Source organism: Schistocerca cancellata, chromosome 4 (genome assembly GCF_023864275.1).
Source record: "Schistocerca cancellata isolate TAMUIC-IGC-003103 chromosome 4, iqSchCanc2.1, whole genome shotgun sequence".
NCBI classification, from domain to species: Eukaryota; Metazoa; Arthropoda; class Insecta; order Orthoptera; family Acrididae; genus Schistocerca; species Schistocerca cancellata.
In genome coordinates, this window is record NC_064629.1 from 168,388,947 (window position 1) to 168,408,962 (window position 20,016).

At 38.6% G+C, this 20,016-nt stretch overlaps 1 protein-coding gene across 3 annotated transcripts in view; it reads left to right on the forward strand.

The window, feature by feature from the left end:
- The window catches only part of LOC126185206 (adiponectin receptor protein), a 77,240-nt gene that overhangs the window by 44,791 nt on the left and 12,433 nt on the right, over positions 1-20,016 (forward strand). For all 3 annotated transcript variants that reach the window (XM_049928087.1, XM_049928088.1, XM_049928089.1), the window contains exons 2-6: positions 1,732-2,184; positions 16,973-17,243; positions 18,275-18,455; positions 18,748-18,935; positions 19,110-19,303. In XM_049928087.1, coding sequence (XP_049784044.1) covers positions 1,732-2,184; positions 16,973-17,243; positions 18,275-18,455; positions 18,748-18,935; positions 19,110-19,303 — 1,287 coding nt within the window. The remainder of the gene's footprint in view (positions 1-1,731; positions 2,185-16,972; positions 17,244-18,274; positions 18,456-18,747; positions 18,936-19,109; positions 19,304-20,016) is intronic.

Consider the following 20,016-nt stretch of genomic DNA (forward strand, 5'->3'; position numbering starts at 1 on the left):
TCTATTATTGTAATATGTAAAAGGCGGTGTGTAGGAAGTACTCGTGTCTGTATGTAAAAATAATAATAATAATAATAATAATAATAATAATAATAATAATAATAATAATAATAATAATAATAATAATAATACAAAAAAGCTTATAAATGTTCTGCATGTGGCCATATTTATGAATTTATTTTCTATGTAAATGTAAAATGACTCATTCCACATCATTAAGATTTATTGTGCAAAATGATCTCTGGTACATGAAACAGACTAAGCCTATGACTCACTCTTGGTCTGTAGCAACTTCACATCTGATTATTTCTCCTTATTAAGAATGTTGTACTGAGTTGTGACTATGCAAAGAAAATTCTTATTGCAGTGCTAGTACTGATAACAAAAAGCCAAGCTTTGTTCTGTGTGTATTGAATGATATTCTTTACCATGTTTCTGCACTTTCCAAGCTTCAGCTCATGTCACATTACTATATGTATGCACATTGTTCATTAATATTTATAGTTTGTTATATAAATTTTTAAATCATGATTATCCTCAGTGGGAAGGAAGTACAGATCAAGATACCAGTGTAAGAGCATTTCATTCAAACAAAAACCCACTGGATGATTGAATACGTGCAGACTAATTTTGCAGTAGTAGTTAGTTGTCCTCCACACATTGGGCAATAAACGCTCCACATCTACTGGAAGTGAAACTGCAGCAAAAGTCTGTAGATGGCTATTTTTCAGTGAAATTACATTGTACATTCTTGAGAGATTAATATAATCTGAATGTTCACCTGATGAGCAGAAGTCTGCATAGCATGGTAAGATGTTAAACAATGTAATAAAATGCACATAGCATAAAACCTCTAATAGGCACTGGCATTTTAAGGAATATAAAAATTATTTAGGCTTTCCAATGGCCTGAAAATGAAATGGGTATCTATGAAATATCATTGCTTATAAAGAGAAAAGATTGTGAAATTGTCCTCACCCCAAAGGTTTTACTAGCTATAGTCCTATGGGAAATTTTACACTGTTGCCATTTTCTTAACTTGGAAATGACTTATGCAGCCATTTGCAATGGGACCTACAGTTTAACATGGATTACGGACCTCAGTGTAACTTGTCAATTTCTCATTAACAAACATTGCCAGAGATGAAAGAAGTGAAAAGTGACACAGGAATCTTAGGACTGACTGGGGATTGAAACTGAGACCCTTTTCATTGAGCCGTAGTGCCAGCTTATTTAGGAATTGTCACTTCTAAAATATTTTGGCAATAAATTTTAAAACTAGGAAATAAGCAGTTGAAATAAGTTGAATTTCAAAAGCGCAGTGGTCATTTGTTTCGCAAGCACTATCAGTTTCCAGATAAAATTTTATGCCTAATCCTGTACATGATGTCAAATTATATAATGTGGCAGTCTTAAGATCTGCAACAGGTGGATGGTCAATATGTATTGAAGGTATTACAACAATGTACATGTCATAAAAGGAAATAATATTTAAAATATGTAGAGGTGCGAGCAGCTTCAGGGTAGTTGGAGAGAGAGAGTGTGAGTGTGTGTGTGTGTGTGTGTGTGTGTGTGTGTGTGTGTGTGTGGGGGGGGGGGGGGGGTTTTGCTTGCAGGTGTAGATTGATGTTGTTATAGTTAAGCCTTCCTGTTTTGTGATTTTTTTGACTACGTTTAATATTACTATGCTTTGTTATGGCAGTATGGTTATGAAAGAATTTGTTTAAACAGGACGGCAGCAAAATGTACGAGAACTTCAAAGGTGGAAATGGAAAGTGTTTCCCGGAAATAAGAGCTGGTGGTGACTGTCCTGTTTCACCTCTGGAACTGCTTCAAACTTCTGTTGTCCAATCAGAAATTTCATTTGGGTGTCCACCTGTTTTGAGAGACATCTCCAATAATTCACCAGTTACATCGCAAAGTACATCTCCAGGTGATGTGAGCAGGGTAGTTGCTGATCCGTGTAGTAGCTCGGATACAGAAGGTGAAGTAAGCCTCTCTGATGGCTTAAGATTGAGAAGACTGTGGGTGACTGAGAAAGATTGGTTGAACAAAGAGATCCCTGAATTAAGAGAGGTCAGAGATTTGTTGGAGGATGATGCAAGTGTTCTGGCAGAAGAGGATGATGGTGCTGGTTGCCCTTTGCCAAGCACGCCAGAAGATGAACATCTTTTGGACTGTGAGGTAAGTTGTTAAGCTTCAAATAATTATGTGGGTAAGTTTAGGTAATTCCACTATAAATTATTAGAAGATATCTTGTTCCTTCTCCTGGGTTCTACCTGCATATATTTTCATAGCTACAAGAGCATGCTGAAAGTTTCTCAGATTGACACAAATGATACTGATAAGAATGACTTAATTTTTGTGTTATGGTGTAAGTAAAGGGTCAATACGCAGAATATGTTCGCTTATATGGCTTTCTAGTGTAGTTGCAGTGTGTACATTTAGCTCAATTGGATGAACTAGAATAGTGTATGTTCACAAAAATAATTTTCTTGGAGGGCGGTGGTGTTCTTGCAAATGGCAGTTTGTTCAAAAGTTGGGGAAAGTTTTTAATGACTTGGCTCTTTGCAGTAGTTCTGAGTGATGGAATTAAACAGGACTGTATTTATCATGAAGGTGATAAATGTGAGTTATATCAAAACTGCAATGATACATGAAAAAAAAAATAGTTCACAACATGGGAAAGAAAATTTGCAATATATTTTTGAATGCTCAGTATTTTAAGGTATAAGACACAGCTGATGCTATAAGCATATCAGAGGGAAGAGTACAGTACTTTTTATTTGAATTATGTTAAAACTTCATACAAGGTGGATGACAGGTTTCTTGAATGTTGACCAAAATGCAAATATGAAACAAATTTCATAGCAATGTTAGAGCTATTCAAAAGAAATTCAAATGATTTGTTACTGTAGCTGAATGATGGGACCACAGAACCATGTCAAAAATAAATGTAAATTAAAGCACTGGCTGGAAACCAGTGGCCCTGCACAAAAGCTTTATTTCATATGCCAGAAGGTTATGGTCTTTGATTTCTGGGATACAGAAGTGTCCTGTTGTTACACTGCAAAGGATGAAACAATAACAGGGGTATACTTTGCGAATATGAGAAGAGGCCTGGGATATGAAGATCAAATAATTTGATTAGAATAATAATGTGACTGTTAAGGTAATTTGCCAGTAAGAATATGGAGAGATATGAGGTATAAATTATTGGAATATTCACTGTATTTTCCAGACTCAACTATTCTTTCACGTAAAGAAATTTGCAGCTGGAAGGATTTTAGATTTCAATGATATTATGGCAGCCAGAGATGGATATTTTTGACTTCCCAAAATTTCACTCCTGTGATGTAGTTCATAGACGGGAAAACATGGAACAAAGTATATAGACTTAAGAGGACTATGTTGACTAATAAATGCATTTTTACATAAACGAATTTCACTGCTCAGTAAGGAATTTTTGTCTTGGCTTTGTACTTTCAAAGTGCTTGATGATTAAACAGGACCAATCTTTCACTACTACAGGAGAAACGTATAGGCTGTAGTGTTTTCAGACATCCCTGTTTGTTGAACTGCTCCGTCTTTTTCTTAGTTTCCATTTGATTCAGCTTTTGCTTTGGATGCAGGAGTCACATTGGCTTGTAATCCATCACAGTCTGATTTTTGCAAGAATTAAATGAAAACAGGAAAACAAGGGTCTACTTATTATGATCAAAATATTTTAGTTTCCATTACAGTGTCCACAGACAAGTCTCTCAAATTTGTTAATCACATTATTGGACTGTGAGGCCCATGAGTCAGTATAAAACAAACCTTTCTCAGATATTCATGTTACTGAAGTGTTATGTCGCTTGCTCACTCTTGCTGGGGCCACTGTGAAGTTCATGTGGGTTCCTGATCATCTTGGTCTGCCAGGTAATGAGGCTGCTACCAAGGCTGCAGTCCTCTTTCCTCAGTCCACTAGTTCCAATATTCCCTCCAATGATATCTGCATGCCATCTGTCAGGAGTTGGTGTCACTGTGGCATCGTCATTGGTCCTCCCTTCATGAGAATAAACGCCGTATTATTAAGCCTGTCCCAACGCCTTGGACAACCTCCTCCTCCTGCCGGGAGGAGATCATTTTAGCTAGGTTGCATATTGGGCACTGCCTATTTAGCCATTGTCATTTAAGTGGTGCCCACCACAACTTTATAAACATTGTGCCCATTTTTTAACTGTCCACCTTATTCTGATGGAATGACCATTTTTTTAACCATTTACATTCTCACTTGGGTTTGCCGTCTGTGTTATTGGCCATTTTAGCAAATGACACGTGAGCTGTTGACCGTGTTTTACTTTCTATCCATCATAGCAATATGGCGAAGGCCATTTAATTTTTAGTTCTGGACCTTGGTTTCTGTACAGAGTCTTTTATAGTGCTTTCTCCATGTCCCTGTTTTTAGCTGTCATACGTCACTTGGGATTGACGTATAACCATTTTTTAACTCCTCTCTGTCTTCGTGTTCTCTAGTTTTGAGTTGGGCATGTACGACCCCCAATTGTTTTTGCGCCACAAAACAAAACAAACTGAAGTGTTAATTTCCATGGATGAATGGAAATTTAACTGATAAAATCACTAATTTGCACCTGTAGTAAGCTTTCAATAGCTTGTAATTGAGGAGTTATTTTAGTTTTATTCACTTATTACTCATAATTTTTGTAATAAAACACATGTAAAGATTTTGTATTGCAAACAAAAATTCAGCACTGTTAATTGCTTTATTGCAGATTCCAGTTTATTGATTGACTGTATATATGAGTTTCCATTATTGGACAAATGCTGTGGTGTTTGATTCTTTTGGGCAATTAAGGCTGCTGTTATAGAAGTATTAAATTATTTTAGTCATTATTTGCTGTATAATAATTTGAAATGTTGATAAAGTGGTATTGTAGAGAGAAAAAGTATTTTCCACTTAGATACATTAGTAAAAATCACACAGAAAGTGAAAGTACAATGAAATGGGACAAACTGTAAATTCTAGAGCCTAAAGTTTTTGATGTGGTGGTGTCATCCTCAATCTGCAGACTGGTTTGAGTCAGCTCTACACACTGGTCTATCCTGTGCGAGTCCTTTCATCTCCAAATAACTATTGCGTCCTGTATCTAATTGAAACTGCTTACTGTATTCATACCTTGGTCTGCCTCTACAATCCCCCCCTCCCTCCATACTTCCCTCCAATACCAAATTGACAAGTCTGTGATGCCTCATCATGTCATATTAACCGAGCCTTTCTTTTAGTCAAGCTGTGCCACAATTTTCTTTCATTCCCAATTCAATTCAGTACCTCATTAGTTACGCAATCCACCCAGCTAATCTTCAGTATTCTTCTGTAAAAGCTCCTTTTTTTTATAAACTGCTTGTAGTTGACATTTAATTTCCATATAAGGCTACACTCCATACAAATACTTCAAAGAAAGACTTCCTAACAATTAAATTTGTTAGATGTCAATAAATTCCTCTTTCAGAAACACTTTTATTGCTACAAGAAGTCTGCATTTTGTATCCTCACTACTTTGGCCATCATCCGTTATTTCACTGCTAAAATGGCAAAACTCATCTTGTCTCAGTTCCTCACCTGCTCTCCACAGAATTGATAGATTTGACTATTTCACTACCCTATTTTTACTGTTGTTGATGATTATCTTATAACCTCTTTAAAGATATTATCCATTCCATTTAGCTTTTTTAAAGTCCTTTGTCTCAGAGAATTAAAATGTCATTGGCAAACCTCAGAGTGTCTATTTCGTCTCTTTGGATTTTAATTCCTTTTCCAAATTTCTCCTTCATTTCCTCTACTACATGATTAATGTACAGATTCAGTAGCATTAGGGACAGGCTACAACCCTGTCTCACTCTTTAAGCTGTAGTCTGCTTTCTGTGCGAGCTGTGTATAACCTTTTGCTCCCTGTATTTTATCCCTGCTACCTTAATGATTTCAAAGAGTTTATTCCACACAAAATGTAAAGTTTCATCTAAATTTACAAATGCTGTTGATGTAGGTTTGCCTATCCTCTTAGATAAGGTGCTGGGTCAGTATTGCTTGCATGTTTCCTATATTTCTCTGGAACCCAGACTGATGGTCTTCAATTCTTCTGTAAATAATTTGTCAGTATTTTGCAGCCATGATTAATTAAACTGATAGTTCAGTAATATTCACACCTGACAGCAGCAGATTTCTTTGGAATTGGAATCATTACATTCATGAAGTTTGAGGGTATTTCACCTGTCTCATACATCCTGTACACCAGATGGAATTGTTTTCCGTCATGACTGGCTCTACTGAGGTCTCAATTCTAAGGGAATGTCACCTACTCCAGGGGTCTCATTTCTACTTAGATCTTTCAGTGCTCTGTCAAATTCTTCTCACATTATAGTATCTCACATCTCATGTTCATCTCAAGTTCATTTTCATTGTAGAGCCCCTCTGTATATTCTTTCTACCGTTCAGCTTTCCCTTCTTTGCGTCATACTGGTTTTCCGGCAGAGTTCATACAGTTTTTCTCTTTCCTCCAAAGATCTCTCTAATCTTCCTATAGAAAGTATATATCTTTTCCCTAATTATACATGCTTCTACAGCCTTGCATTTGTTCCCTATCCATACCTGCCTAGCCACTTTGCACTATCTGCCAATCTAATTTTTTAGATGTCTGCATTCCCTTTCACCTCCTCAATTTAGTGCCTTCTCCTTTCATAAATAAAATTCAGTATCTCTTGTGTTATAAAAAAAATCTATTAGACGTTCTATTTGATCATCTGCTGCCTTCATTATTTCATATATCAACGCTAACCATTTGTCTTGTACTGTATTCCCTTTTCCTATTTGTCAAATATTGCCTAATGATCCCTCTGAAACTCTCCATCTCTGGTTCCTTCAATTTATCCTGTTCCCACCTAGTTAATTTTTTCAGTTTTAATCTATAGTTCATACCAATAACCCCAGGTCTCTTCCACATACACAACTTCATCAGAAATATCAATGGTGGTGATTAAAGTATGCCCTGTGCTATGTTCTACCAGATGACTTCATCTTTCATTCCTTCCCCCCGGTCCATGTTCTCATACTTCCTACTATCAGATTCCGGTCTCAGTGACAATTAAATTTTCCTTTCCCTTAACTATTGGAATTATTTCTTTTATTTCATCATACATTCATTCAGTATCTTCCATCTGTGAAGCTAGTTGGTGTATAACCTTATACCATTTTGGTGGGTGTGGGCTTCTTGTCTGTCTGGGCTACAATAATGTGCTCACTTTGCTGTTAGTAGTAGCTTACCTGCACTCTTATTTTCTTATTTGTTATTAGACCTACTCCTGCATCGCCCCTATTGGATTTTGTGTTCTTGACTCTGTACTAGACTGACCAGAAGTCCTGTTCTTCCTGCAACCACAGTTCACTAATTCCCGCTTCATCTAACTTCAGTATAACCATTTATAATTTTTAAATTTTGTAATCTCCCTACCCAGTTTAGAGGTCCAATATTCCACACTTGGCCTGTAGAATACCAGTTTTGTTTTTCCTGATGACTGTTTCCTCTTGAGTAGTTGCCTCCAGGAGATCTGAATGGGGGCTACTTTACCTCCAGAATATTTTACCTAAGAGGATGTCATCATTTAACCATATAGAAGATCTGCATACCTCAGGAAAAATTGTGGGTTTAGTCCTCTCCCCCCCTCCTGTCCGTCTGTGTTCTGCCTTGTTGGACACCTTTATTCAGGAAAACAGTGTGCCTCAGGGTTCCGTCCTGAGTGTCGTCCTCTTTGCTATTGCCATTAACCCTATAATGGCCTGTCTCCAGCCAGGCATCTCTGGCACACATTTTGTTGATGATTTTGCCATCTATCGTAGTTCTCCACGGATCTGTCTCTTTGAGTGGCGTCTTCAGTGATGACTCGATCATTTTTACTTGTGGAGCATCAACAGTGGCTTTTGTTTTTCCACAGACAAAACTGTTTGTATGAATTTCTGGCAGTGCAATTGGTTTCTCCCACCATCTTTACATCTTGGGCCTGTTGCTCTTTCATTTGTTGAAACTATAAAATTCCTGGGACTCCTGCTCAATAGGAAACAGTCTTGGTCCTCCCCCGTGTCTTACCTGGCAGTGTGCTGTACATGGTCCCTCTGTGTCCTACGTGTTGTCAATGGTATTTCCTGGGATGCAGATCAAACCTCCTCCTCTGTTTGTATCAGTCCCTTGTACATTATTAAGCCTCTCCCCAACAGCTTGGATGATCACCTCTCACTGTGAGGAGGTCATTTTAACTAGGTTGCGTATTGGGCACTGCCATTTTAGCCATAGTCATTTGTTATGTGGTGCTCCCCCGTCACTTTGTACATATTACGTCCAAGTTTTAACTGTCCACCATTTCCTGATGGGATGCCCATTTTTTAACCATTTACATGCCCACTTGTTTGCCATCTGAGTTATTGGCCATTTTAGCAAATGACACGCAGGCTGTCAACTGCATTTTACTTTTTATCCTTCATAGCACTATGGTGAAGGCCATTTAAATTTGTTCGGGACCTCTGTTTCTTTATGGTGTATTTTATAGACCTTTCTCCACTTCCCCGTTTTTAGCTGTCTTCTCTTACACTGGTTGGGATTGATGTGTAGTCTTTTTTAACTTCTCTGTCTTTGTGTTCTATAGTTTTGACATGGGTGCGTATGACCCTAGTGGTTTTTGAGCCCTAAAAACAAATCAAGCAAACAAAAACAAAATTCCCAAACATGTAGACAAAACTTTTCCAGTTAATGATTGTCACCTGAAGAAAAACTGGCTATCCTAATGTCCTATTACCACTTCAGTTTTGAAGTTTAGATTACACTTTCAGTGTGTCAAAATACTTTTAGAACCACTTACTGTGGCCACTATGTATAACGGGTTAACATAAATGGGACTTTGTGCTTTTGTTAATGCAAAGAAAAATAACTGTCTCAGTATGCTTAAGTATGGTGAGCCAGAATTAAGGTGTGAAGTTTAAGGTTGTCATAACTACGGAATAATATAACATGTTTAGCACAATGTCCATACGCCATACAGGTGCACGTTTAGTCGTCGTGTGGACAGCGCCAATATCCCATACAGGTACAGCTTTTCCTTTTTGCTGAAATATAAGGCCCTGCATGCTAAAAACTTTCTGTCTGTAGGATAGCCCTAGTAGGAATTATTTTGTCCTCTAGCCGCAGGAGGAGTCGATTTACAAGTGTGACTTTACTGAAATTGTTGTAGTAACATCAGAAGACTAGCCATCGAAACTGTCGTACAGAACAGAAAGGGCCTTGCAACAAGCTTAAAAACAAGAAAGCTGAAGCAAAATGATTTTTTGGAAAGGTTGTTATTTGAGCATGAAGATAGAAAAACAAACATGATGTATATTGCCACTCCATAAAACATCAGGCAACAACCAAAGAGGTTTCTATATTATAGTGACCCAGGGGAAAGGGGCAATGCTGAGGTAGTGGAATGATGGGTTGTGGAAGTGTTGATTGGGGGTGGCTAGGAAGACTCCGCTGCAAGATAAATATTATTTTATTTGTCTTGGATTACAACATAGGAGTGCTGTGGCATCCTTGGATAAGCCCTCTGCAGGCAATGCCAATGATGTCCGAAAGCCACATAGTTGCTACAGCAGATTGACGTCCATGTCCTGCTTTGCTGACACTGTTAACCTCTCTCAGCAGCGTGTGCCTGAGTTAGCACTATGTGGCCCCGAATGAGCAGTATCAGTGAAGTGTTGTGTGTCTGCCGAGTTCCTGTAAGCAGGCACAGCTACTGGGTTAGGAGCTTGCCCTGGTGTGGAGGGATGGTAGCAGTACTGCTCTGGCTGTGAACTGAACTGTTCCCTCAAAGGCAGAACGTCTGCACTGCTGTGGGCCCTGAGGGATGGCTTCCCATGTTGTCCAAGTCTGCCATCATGGAATTGTGCCCAGGTCTGGCAGAGTTGACTGCCCAGAGTGACTTCTGCTGCTGGGTGGCCCGTAGTATGCTGGAAGCCATTGTGGACCCATTGTCATGGAGGGTGCTGCCAGACTGCGCATAACTTTTCTGGAAGGTGATGTACCGAAGGATCACACAGGTGAGTGACCCTCCACCTAAGGTAGATGAAGGATGTGCAAAACAGTTAACATTACCATGGTGCCTGTAGTTTTAACACTTGCAGTCTTGATTGTGTACTGCTGCTCCTCTTGAACTGTAGAACATGTGAAAGCATTTGTTCCACTGAAACACTCCTCTCTTGTGTGTCTGAGTTGGTTCAGGGACAGGATTAGATTAGGATTCAATGTTTCCTTCAGGTAGGTCAGATTTTTCACTCAAAGGGTTGCTAGTGGCTTCTCTGGCCAGTACAACTGTGGCTGAATAATGTTCAGCTTGGTTTCCCTCGTAAAAGAAGCTGATGGGTGAAACATTATGCCTGGTGATGTCACAGTCTGTTCCATTAATGAATAGTCCACTCCTGTATGAATCCGTATGTTCAACTCTCCCGAGCTTACTATGCTCATAGCAATTTGCAACAACTACTTCGGTACTGTTTACATAAAATAACTAGTGTGAACCTGTTTGCTGAAAATAGGGTCGCAGCTCAAGTGTGACATATGAACAATCCTGACATTCTGCTATACCCTTTTAGAACTCTCTCGCACGTTGCTGGTACCCGTACGTGCCTACCGCCCAGGTCGGGGAGATAGCAGCATTCTCCCTATGACAAGGTTGGAGTTAAGTTACGGACATCAGCACATGACTGCCACCATCTTCTACAATCAGTAGAATCTCCTGTGTTTTTACTTGCACAAATTTCCCAAAGTTCCCCATTTAGTAGGTATGCATGTATTGTGTAATATTTGAATCTGGCTCATCTGTTGCTAATTGGAAACTGTATCAGTAAATACAGTCACGCTAGATCTTTTTCTGATCTAAATGGCTGCCGTATGGTAATACAGTGGTAGATTAGATTTGTCTGGTTCAAGTACCAGTTCTAATTCCAGCAGCAACTCCTTCTGCGCTTCCTATAGGCCTACCAAAACTGTAACTCCCCTCATCTTTTGCTTCAACCCACGGCAACATGGGACAGGGAACTCCCCTCCCCTCCCCTCCCCTACCAAAAGTTCTGCAGTTACATAGACATGCAAAAGAAAACGCAACATAACTTACATAAAAGACAAAACTTCTCCTCCTGTTTTCATTTTGTATTGGAATAATAATCACCTGTGTTTCTAAAGAACATGTACACACTAATCCAAACATACATTATTCATTCTTACTTCTGTGACTTTAACCTACACAACCTCCTGTACAGATTGTGCAAGATTTCTACACTTCCTCTCCTTCGTGCTACCCATACTTCCAGCATCAACAGAAGACACCTGTGTCAACACATCTGGAGCACCTCGAAACTGCTGCAGATGCCCCACATGAACAATAATTGTGAGAGTCAGTAAAACAGAAGCATGATGTTTACCAGCAGTGTTGTTTCAACTACCTGAAATTGCACTTAGTAATGAGTTAAATATCTTTTGGTCTTACCCTTCGGAAAATATGGGTTCAGTAACATTAACATCTGACTGACTTCATATTGTGGTAACCTGCCCACACAATTCCCCAGCTGCTGTTGGCATTTACTTCCTGCGCAAATTTACCTCAGTTTTATGAGTAGCTTTATTCATTCATAGATCCCTTCTTGCAAGGATAGAGGACATGTCAAAGTATTTACAAGTTAAGACCAATTTAAAATAAGCTAATTCATATACATACATTTACAGATTTCTGGTTAGACAATCATTAGATTTACTCCTGGAATACAATACTTTTTTTTTACAAATAACTTATTAAATTATGTAATGCCACACTGTTCACTCATATCTCTCTATCAGTCACTGCCCCCCCCCCCCCCCCCCCCCCCCCCCCACACACACACACACACACACACACACACACACACACACACACACACACACACACACACACACACACAAATTATGTGTGAGATGTTGGGCTCAGAAAGAGGAAGAGGCGTTAATATTGTACAGTGCATAACTTGGGGGTAAGTTTGTCTAGAAAAGGAAAAAGCATGGTTTGAAGGTGTTATGTGGAATGTTGGATGTTTTATTATTATTGTTATTTATTTGTATAATTTTTGTCTTTCTGCAAAATCCTCAAGACTCCATGCCATTGCCATGACTCAGCTCTGTTATGTCAAACAGTACAGTGTATGCCTCCCATAAACAACCTTTTATGAATAGACTTTTGAATAATATGCACTCACAACAAAGGATAAATATACATCTCGATCAGTATGGTGAATGCCCACATAGTCTCTCAGCAACTTTCTCTCTGTGCATTGTGCACTTTTCCTACTGCTGGCCTCAGGGTGCAATGGACTCATCCTTAACTTTTTAAACTTCAGCAAATTACACATTTGCTTTAACAAATCGGACATAAAATTTGTCCCTTGATCAGTGGTCATAGCTTCTGGCACCCCAAATTTGAGCATCTAGTTATTGGACAGTGCCTGTGCCACTGTTGCTGCCAGTTATAGATTGCAATCATTTCTACATATCTAGAAAAATGATCAATACTGGTTAACACATACAGATTAATGGCGGGAGTCTTGTTGAACTGCCCACGGACATCCAACCCAATCATTCTGAAAGGCTCTGTTGCTTCTGATAACCTCTGGAAAGGTATTAACTTACAGCTCATATCTGCCCACTGCCCGCACTGCACATAACTCTTCACATGCCGATCCACATCCTCTTTCCTGGTCTTCCACCAGTAGCGCTCTGCTGCTCAGCTATTCATTGTTCAACGCCAGTGTCTGGACAACATGTGGCCATATGCTTCTGGTAGCCCCCAACCTCAGTCTTACAATAATCTGTCCCACCCAGTGAATTGCGGTTGCAATTTGTACTGTTTACGTTCCAAGTCAGCTCATTGCACTGCTTGCCATTGTGCATGGTGTGACCCAGTGTCTGTATCACTGCTACTTTACAGCTTAAAACTATCCGCTTTTGTGTGTCTTTTACCAGGTGTGTGCAACACTTCATACTCGAATTCCCTTGACCTCAGTGCCCATCTAGCTAGTGTACTAGACTAAGCCCCCAACAATCACTTACGGACTGCATAGTCTGTTACTACTATAAAACTCTTTCCATTTAAATAACACCTGAAATGTGTGATTCTGTAAATCACACTAAGCATCTCTTTCTCTGTTTTGCATAGTTTTCCTCTACTCTGCTCAACTGCTTAGAAGCGTATGCTGCCAGATTCTCCTTACCCTGACTGGAGGTGTCTGTTGCCGACACACTGTTTTTCTTGTAGTCCAGGAAAATAAATTCAGGGCTTGATGTCAACCCTGTTAACTCCTTGAATGCGTCTTGGCATTCAAACTTTACCTCATTTTTTAACAGTCACATAAATGATCCTGCTATATTTGCAAACCCTTTCATGAATTTTCTACAATAATAATTCCCGTACTGCTTGTGTCAACCGTGTATCTGTGTTAACCTTTCACCCTAATAACATGCCGTAAACATGTACCTTCTTCTAATACAAAATGAAATTATTCCATGTTTAATGTTAAATTTACTGCTTGTACTCTTTTAACACCTCTTGCAAACATTGTTTATACTCTGCCATACCCTTCGCAAAAATGGGTACATCATCCAGGTACACCATGCACTGGCAAGGCTTCAGTCTCCTCAGTACTCTGTCCAGCAAATGCTGAAACGTTTCTGGGGCATTTTTCAAACCAAACGGCATCCTGTAATATTTAAAATGGCACCAGAGGACTGAGAACACTGTTTTCAGACTGCCCTCCAGATATGGTACCCATTCTTCAGATCTAAGGTAGAGGACTACTTGCACTATCCCAGATCATCAGTAGTTTCAGTAATGTTTGGAAACGGATAGGCATCAGTTGTAGATTTGCTGTTAAGATGACTATAGACCCAACAGAATCTGTCTTCTAGCCCCATCTGGTGGACCCCCTCTCTCTCTCTCTCTCTCTCTCTCTCTCTCTCTCTCTTTCTTTCTTTCTTTTTACAACCCTTGAGGAAACAACAAATCCTCAAATTCAAACAATGATTTCTCCATTTCCAGTCTACCTATACCTCTAAGATGCTCGTAACTTTCTAAGCAATGAAGTTTTATTGACATTTTCCACATTACCCTGTTGCAATCTGACCAAGTTTCTACACATATTATACAGGTCTTCCATCAATGCCTAAAACTGTGTAAATTCACGGGCACTACTTTCCTGTCAAATTCCTCTTGTACGTGTGCTATGCTTCGCCATACAAAGCAATGTGATGTGTCTGATCATAATATTCTGCTAGCAGTTCTACCAATCACAGTGCATTAACAGACCATTCTGGTCCTACATTTACACATACCAACATCCCGGTACCTTGCAGCACAATAACATGCAAATTAATCTGTACTGTTGTTGACTGTGATTTAAGTGGTTCCACCCACTTAAGATTGGTGCACCTTGCATTCGTACTACATTGGAGACTGTCTCCCCTGGTTGGAACGTTGCACACCTCAGTTCAGCTGTATGCCACGTAAGGTCAATTTTGACATACTGTGTTATCAGAAAGTCCAGTCCCAGGATCGTGCAGCAACTATCCCATACTCGGGGCACAACTCCTACACATTGCTAAAATGCTGCGTCCCCACATGAAAATCTATCATTGCTGAAACCAAAGATTCCACATCACTGTCTCCAACACCACGTAAAATTTTTCGTGTATGTAATATTTCCTAATCTGTTAAGTTTGGGTTTTAAAATTAAGCTAGACTGCAGTATAATTATTCTTTAAGTTTACTAGAAAATTGCCAGTTCATGTATGCAATTGAAGAGGGGAGATAGCAGTGTTCAGTGTTTAATATACAAGTGTTCAACTTTGCTTCTGCCATTTTTCCCCAATATTTGAGGCTTTAATGAAACAAATTGGTTACACATGTAGTATTCAAAGTATTTTCCATCGCTGGCCATTACTTTCTCCCATCTTTCGGACAGTGTACGAATCCCACGTCAAAAAAAATTACTCATCTTTTGAAGCATTCCATGAATCGATCCAATTTGTCACTTCTTCATGAGATCAGAAGTGTTGGTCAGCCAGGCCATGTGCTATCTAAACAGGTGATAGAGGGATCAATGTCTGGAGAATACGGCAGGTGGGGTAGGACTTTCCATTGTAACATTTCAAAGTACGTTTTGACCTACTTTGCAATGGGTCGAGCGTTGCCGTGCTGCAAAGTCACTTTATCGTGCGTCTTGCTGTATTGCGGCCGTTTCTTTTAATTCTCTGCTCTAACACATTAATTGCGTTCAGTTATGAGCACCTGTGGTTGTTTCACTTGGTTTTAACACCTCATACTACACGACGACGAGCTGGTCCCACCAAATGCAGAGCATGATCTTGGAGCCATGAATATTCGATTTGGCCATTCGATTTGGCCATCGACGTGGAAGCATGGCCGGGATATCGCAATGATTTTTGCGTTTAGGGTTACCGTAATGAACACAACGAGATGCAGAAATCCATTCCGTTTTTTGCCTCTGAAGCAACTGTTCACAAACACACAAATGCTGTTCAATGTCTCTTGGTTTCAGCTCTCACAGGACCCAAGTTCCTTCTTTCTGAATCATGCCAATAGCCTTTAGACATTTTGAAATGGCTTGCTGTGTCACTCCCACTAATTGTGCCAATTCTTCTTGAGTTTGACGTGAGTCTTCACTCAGCAATGTCTCCAATTCTGCATGTTCGAAAACACTCTCTTCCATCATTATGCTGGTCTAAGACATTAAAATCACCACTTTTGAAGCATTGAAACCACTCAAGACACATTCTTTCACTAATAGTGTCCTTATCATATGTACTTCAGAGCATTCCATGAGACTCGGCCACTGTTTTCTTCATATTGAAACAAAACAGTACCACCTCCCGCAAATGACGAGAATGAGGCTCATAAACTGACATTTTCAGTCAAGAACAACTTTATGATGCCGACACAAATCGACTAATGTTTGAATGAGTTTATGTTGATGGAGATCCAAGCTAACTGCCCGACATCTGCAATCTGTTTCTATCGACCGCTACTTACTGTTGTCGCCACCTTTCGGCAAATGGCGGAAGCAAGTTGTACACCTAGTATTATTTTTTTTACTGTCAGTGGAAGTCCATATTTGCCTTCATTTACCCCTCGAGTGGGCGTGCCTCTGTATAATGTGCATAGTCACAAATAACATTGTCTTCTTCCATTTTGTTGTTGTTTTAGAAGTGTGAGCCTGTACCTATTCCTTCATTATTGCTTCAGCTAATACAGTGAGATGTCCAAATGAAGAGAAGTAATAGAAAATAAACACCGAGCTAGGGGGAAAAATATTCGATCTGTGCAAAAAACTGACCCAGATTCCGAGCTAGCAGCACAGTTCCACAATGAGGCAGTCGTCTATGAGATAATTAGGAATCAGCTGGGAGCTGATGCAACTGCGCTATTTAATGCATAGTTGTTCATTACAGTGGGGTAATAAGTGTCAGTGGCAACAGAGTGATATAATGGAAGTTCATTTTATTATTGGTTAATCAATCGGTGATTTAGCTCATATAATGTATGTGTATTTCATCATTGTTTAATTAAACTAAGATTAAACTGTGATGTTGCTCATATGTGTTTAGCTTGCTAACATAAAGGCATCTATTCTTTACATGTGTACAAAGTATGCCGCACACCCTCTTGTATTGTAAAACGCAGCATGCCTGTTTCGGGGTTAAATATATAAAATGTAAAGCACTAGATTAAAGGAATACAGCAGGCTGTAAATGACATCTGAAATATTGTTAAGTGTCCTTTGAGAGACAGATGTTAGATGTATACCAATACCATGACACCAAATGAGAGTAATTCTTTTGATAACTTGCAGATGACTGAAGTTCTGAAAGCTGGTGTGCTTTCAGATGAAATTGATCTAGGAGCATTGGCGCACAATGCTGCAGAACAAGCAGAGGAATTTGTCCGAAAAGTATGGGAAGCATCATGGAAAGTATGCCACTTCAGAAATTTACCCCAATGGCTACAGGACAATGACTATTTACATGCTGGACATAGGCCACCCCTGCCAAGTTTTTATGCATGCTTCAAGAGCATATTTCGCATTCATACAGAGACTGGAAACATCTGGACACATTTATTGGGCAAGTAAACATTATTTTTGCTTAAAAAGATGAGCAACCTACTGAATGAGATTCTTTCATTTAACTTTTGTTCCTTGGTATTTTATTCATAGGATCTGCAATCTCATTTTAATGTATTGAACTTGGGGCAACAGAGACTTATGTATAGAGGGTAAAGTCATGGAGTGGGAATAGCTTGCAGGTTATAAATTCTGAGATGAGAGTACATTGATAAAAGGAATAGGTATGAAAAGGTTTTCCATGCTCCCCTGTATCACTTACCATGCTTTATTTTTTGGTGCTTCTAGGTGGTGCATAAGTCATGCTCAGTTTGAAACCCATCGGAACATGCTTTTGCACCATGGAGTTTACGAATGCGCGCGGGTGTCCTCGATAGTTCATAAATTTTATCAAAAAAATCAACAAGATATTATACCCAACCTAACAATTGTCGTTCCTTTCCTACTTGCTTTTTTGATAATATTAATAAAAACATATTCCCATGACAGAATTTGTTCATGCATTAAAATTATCAACTTCAGATTGATCTCAGGATGTAAGATGTCATTCAGTATTGTCTTGGAAAGTAGATCTCATCAATAATAAGATTAAAACTAGAAATAGTGGATGCATACCTAATGGAAAGAACATTTGTGCAATATGGTATCCCTCTTCCATTTTCTCAGGCTGGTGGACTAAAATCAGTACATTGTGTTTAAACAAAAACTATTGAGGAAAATTTTAAAACAAAAATTTAGTGCACAACTGATGAAAAGTTGTTCCAGTTAGTGTTGGATAACAATGGTAATCCCCTTAAAAATCTATTTTCACTAAACCTTCATTTGTACTGGAGAGCTGACTGGGAAAGACCATGGAGTTTGGACACATCCTTAATCCAATGGTGTTCCTTGATTGTGGTAGATAACTGTCGCATTTTATAAAATTTCTTTACACAGTGTCTTTATAGTGTCGCATTTGATTTAGAATTATAACTTTGTTTAATTTAAATGGAATGGAACAAACTCATTTTTACACAGTATTTGTACTTTCAGGTTGTGTTGCATTTATTGGGGTAGCTACATACTTTCTTACGCGACCTTCAGAGGAAGTTCCGCTTCAAGAAAAACTTGTATTTGCTGCGTACTTTGCTGGTGCTATAGTCTGCCTTGGAATGTCATCTGCATTTCATACTGTGCACTGCCACTCAGAGTGTGTGGGGAAGCTATTTAGCAAGTACGTATATGCTGATAACCAGGTACATACTTCAGTTTAACATTATCAGTTGACAGAATGATGCTACTTGTCTGTGTTATTAAAATAATTTAATACAAAAGTTCAAAAACACTGACTTTAGTTAAGGAAAGAAACTATCCAACAGAACCTAGATTTTATAAGTATAATATTTTGTTCGTGGTGCACAATCCTAGAAACAAAACCATTGATACCTTAAAAATATTAGGTAATTATGATACTCTTTGGTCATATATAAATGAAAATATATTTTATATAATTTTTTCCCCCCTAGGCTCGATTATTGTGGCATTGCAATGCTAATAATGGGATCATTTGTTCCCTGGTTGTATTACGGCTTCTACTGTGATTTCCAGCCCAAACTAATCTACTTGAGTGTCGTCATTGGGCTGGGTGTAACATCCATTGTAGTATCCCTATGGGATAGATTTAGTGAACCTAAATACAGATCTTTACGTGCAGGTAAGTGTACTGCAGTCAAATTTGAAAGATGAATATTTTTTTAAAAAAAGTCAGACTTTTAAATAGACATCTTTTTCCTTCTTGATGTTAGGGTTCCTTTAAAATGTATTTGTAAGTGCGTGAATTTTTTTAGATGATGATCTGTAATTTATGGAAAGAACACCATTGTTACAGGTGTATTTATGGGCTTTGGATTGAGTGGAGTTGTTCCTGCTGTCCATTACGCTGTCTCTGAAGGATGGTTTAATGCAATTGCTCAAGCATCATTAGGGTGGTTGATACTTATGGGATGTTTATATATCTTGGGAGCTATGTTTTATGCTCTGAGGGTACCAGAAAGATTCTTTCCAGGAAAATGTGATATTTGGGTAAGCAAATCGTCGTTTAATAAGTATTCAGTGACAGTTATTGACTAAATTGAAGTAAGTTAACTTTTTCCCCACAAAGCTTATGTTCCTGTTGATTTTTTTACATAAGTTGAGAAAATTCTGCTGGGTTGCATAATTGCACCATGCAATTATTTACTTTTCAGACTAGAGTTGTTTGAACATAAAATTTTTTTTAATTACAGGAAAGTATATGATGTCAGTGAGATGCTTGGTATTGCTTATCTTTAATAATGTCTTATATTCAGTTTGGTGTTGCCCAAAGCACGTTGGAAATTATGTGCAGAGTTCAGTCAGTTTCTTGTTTCTGTTTTCATTGCCACTATATCCACAAATCCACTTTCACACCTATATGCCGCTGTGAAAAGAATCACTATTCCCAAGGTTTTTTTTATAATAATGGATACTTGTTACCACTATTTATCCTAAATTTGACTTGTTCTGTTTTAGAGAAATCTGTTACCAGTATGTCATCTTCATGTAGTTGAAGAAATCTTGCTTTGACTTGAACTTCACTATCTGAAAATTTTCTTTCATTTACTGAAAATGCTCTTAAAACTCAGGCATTTACTAATCGATTCTGCACTTCAGGAAAATAGTTACTTATACAATTTATTACTGATAATTGCTGCTGTATTTCATGTGTCAAGGAGCAGTTTCACCATTAGTGTTAAGCATCACTATCAGTTCTGGTA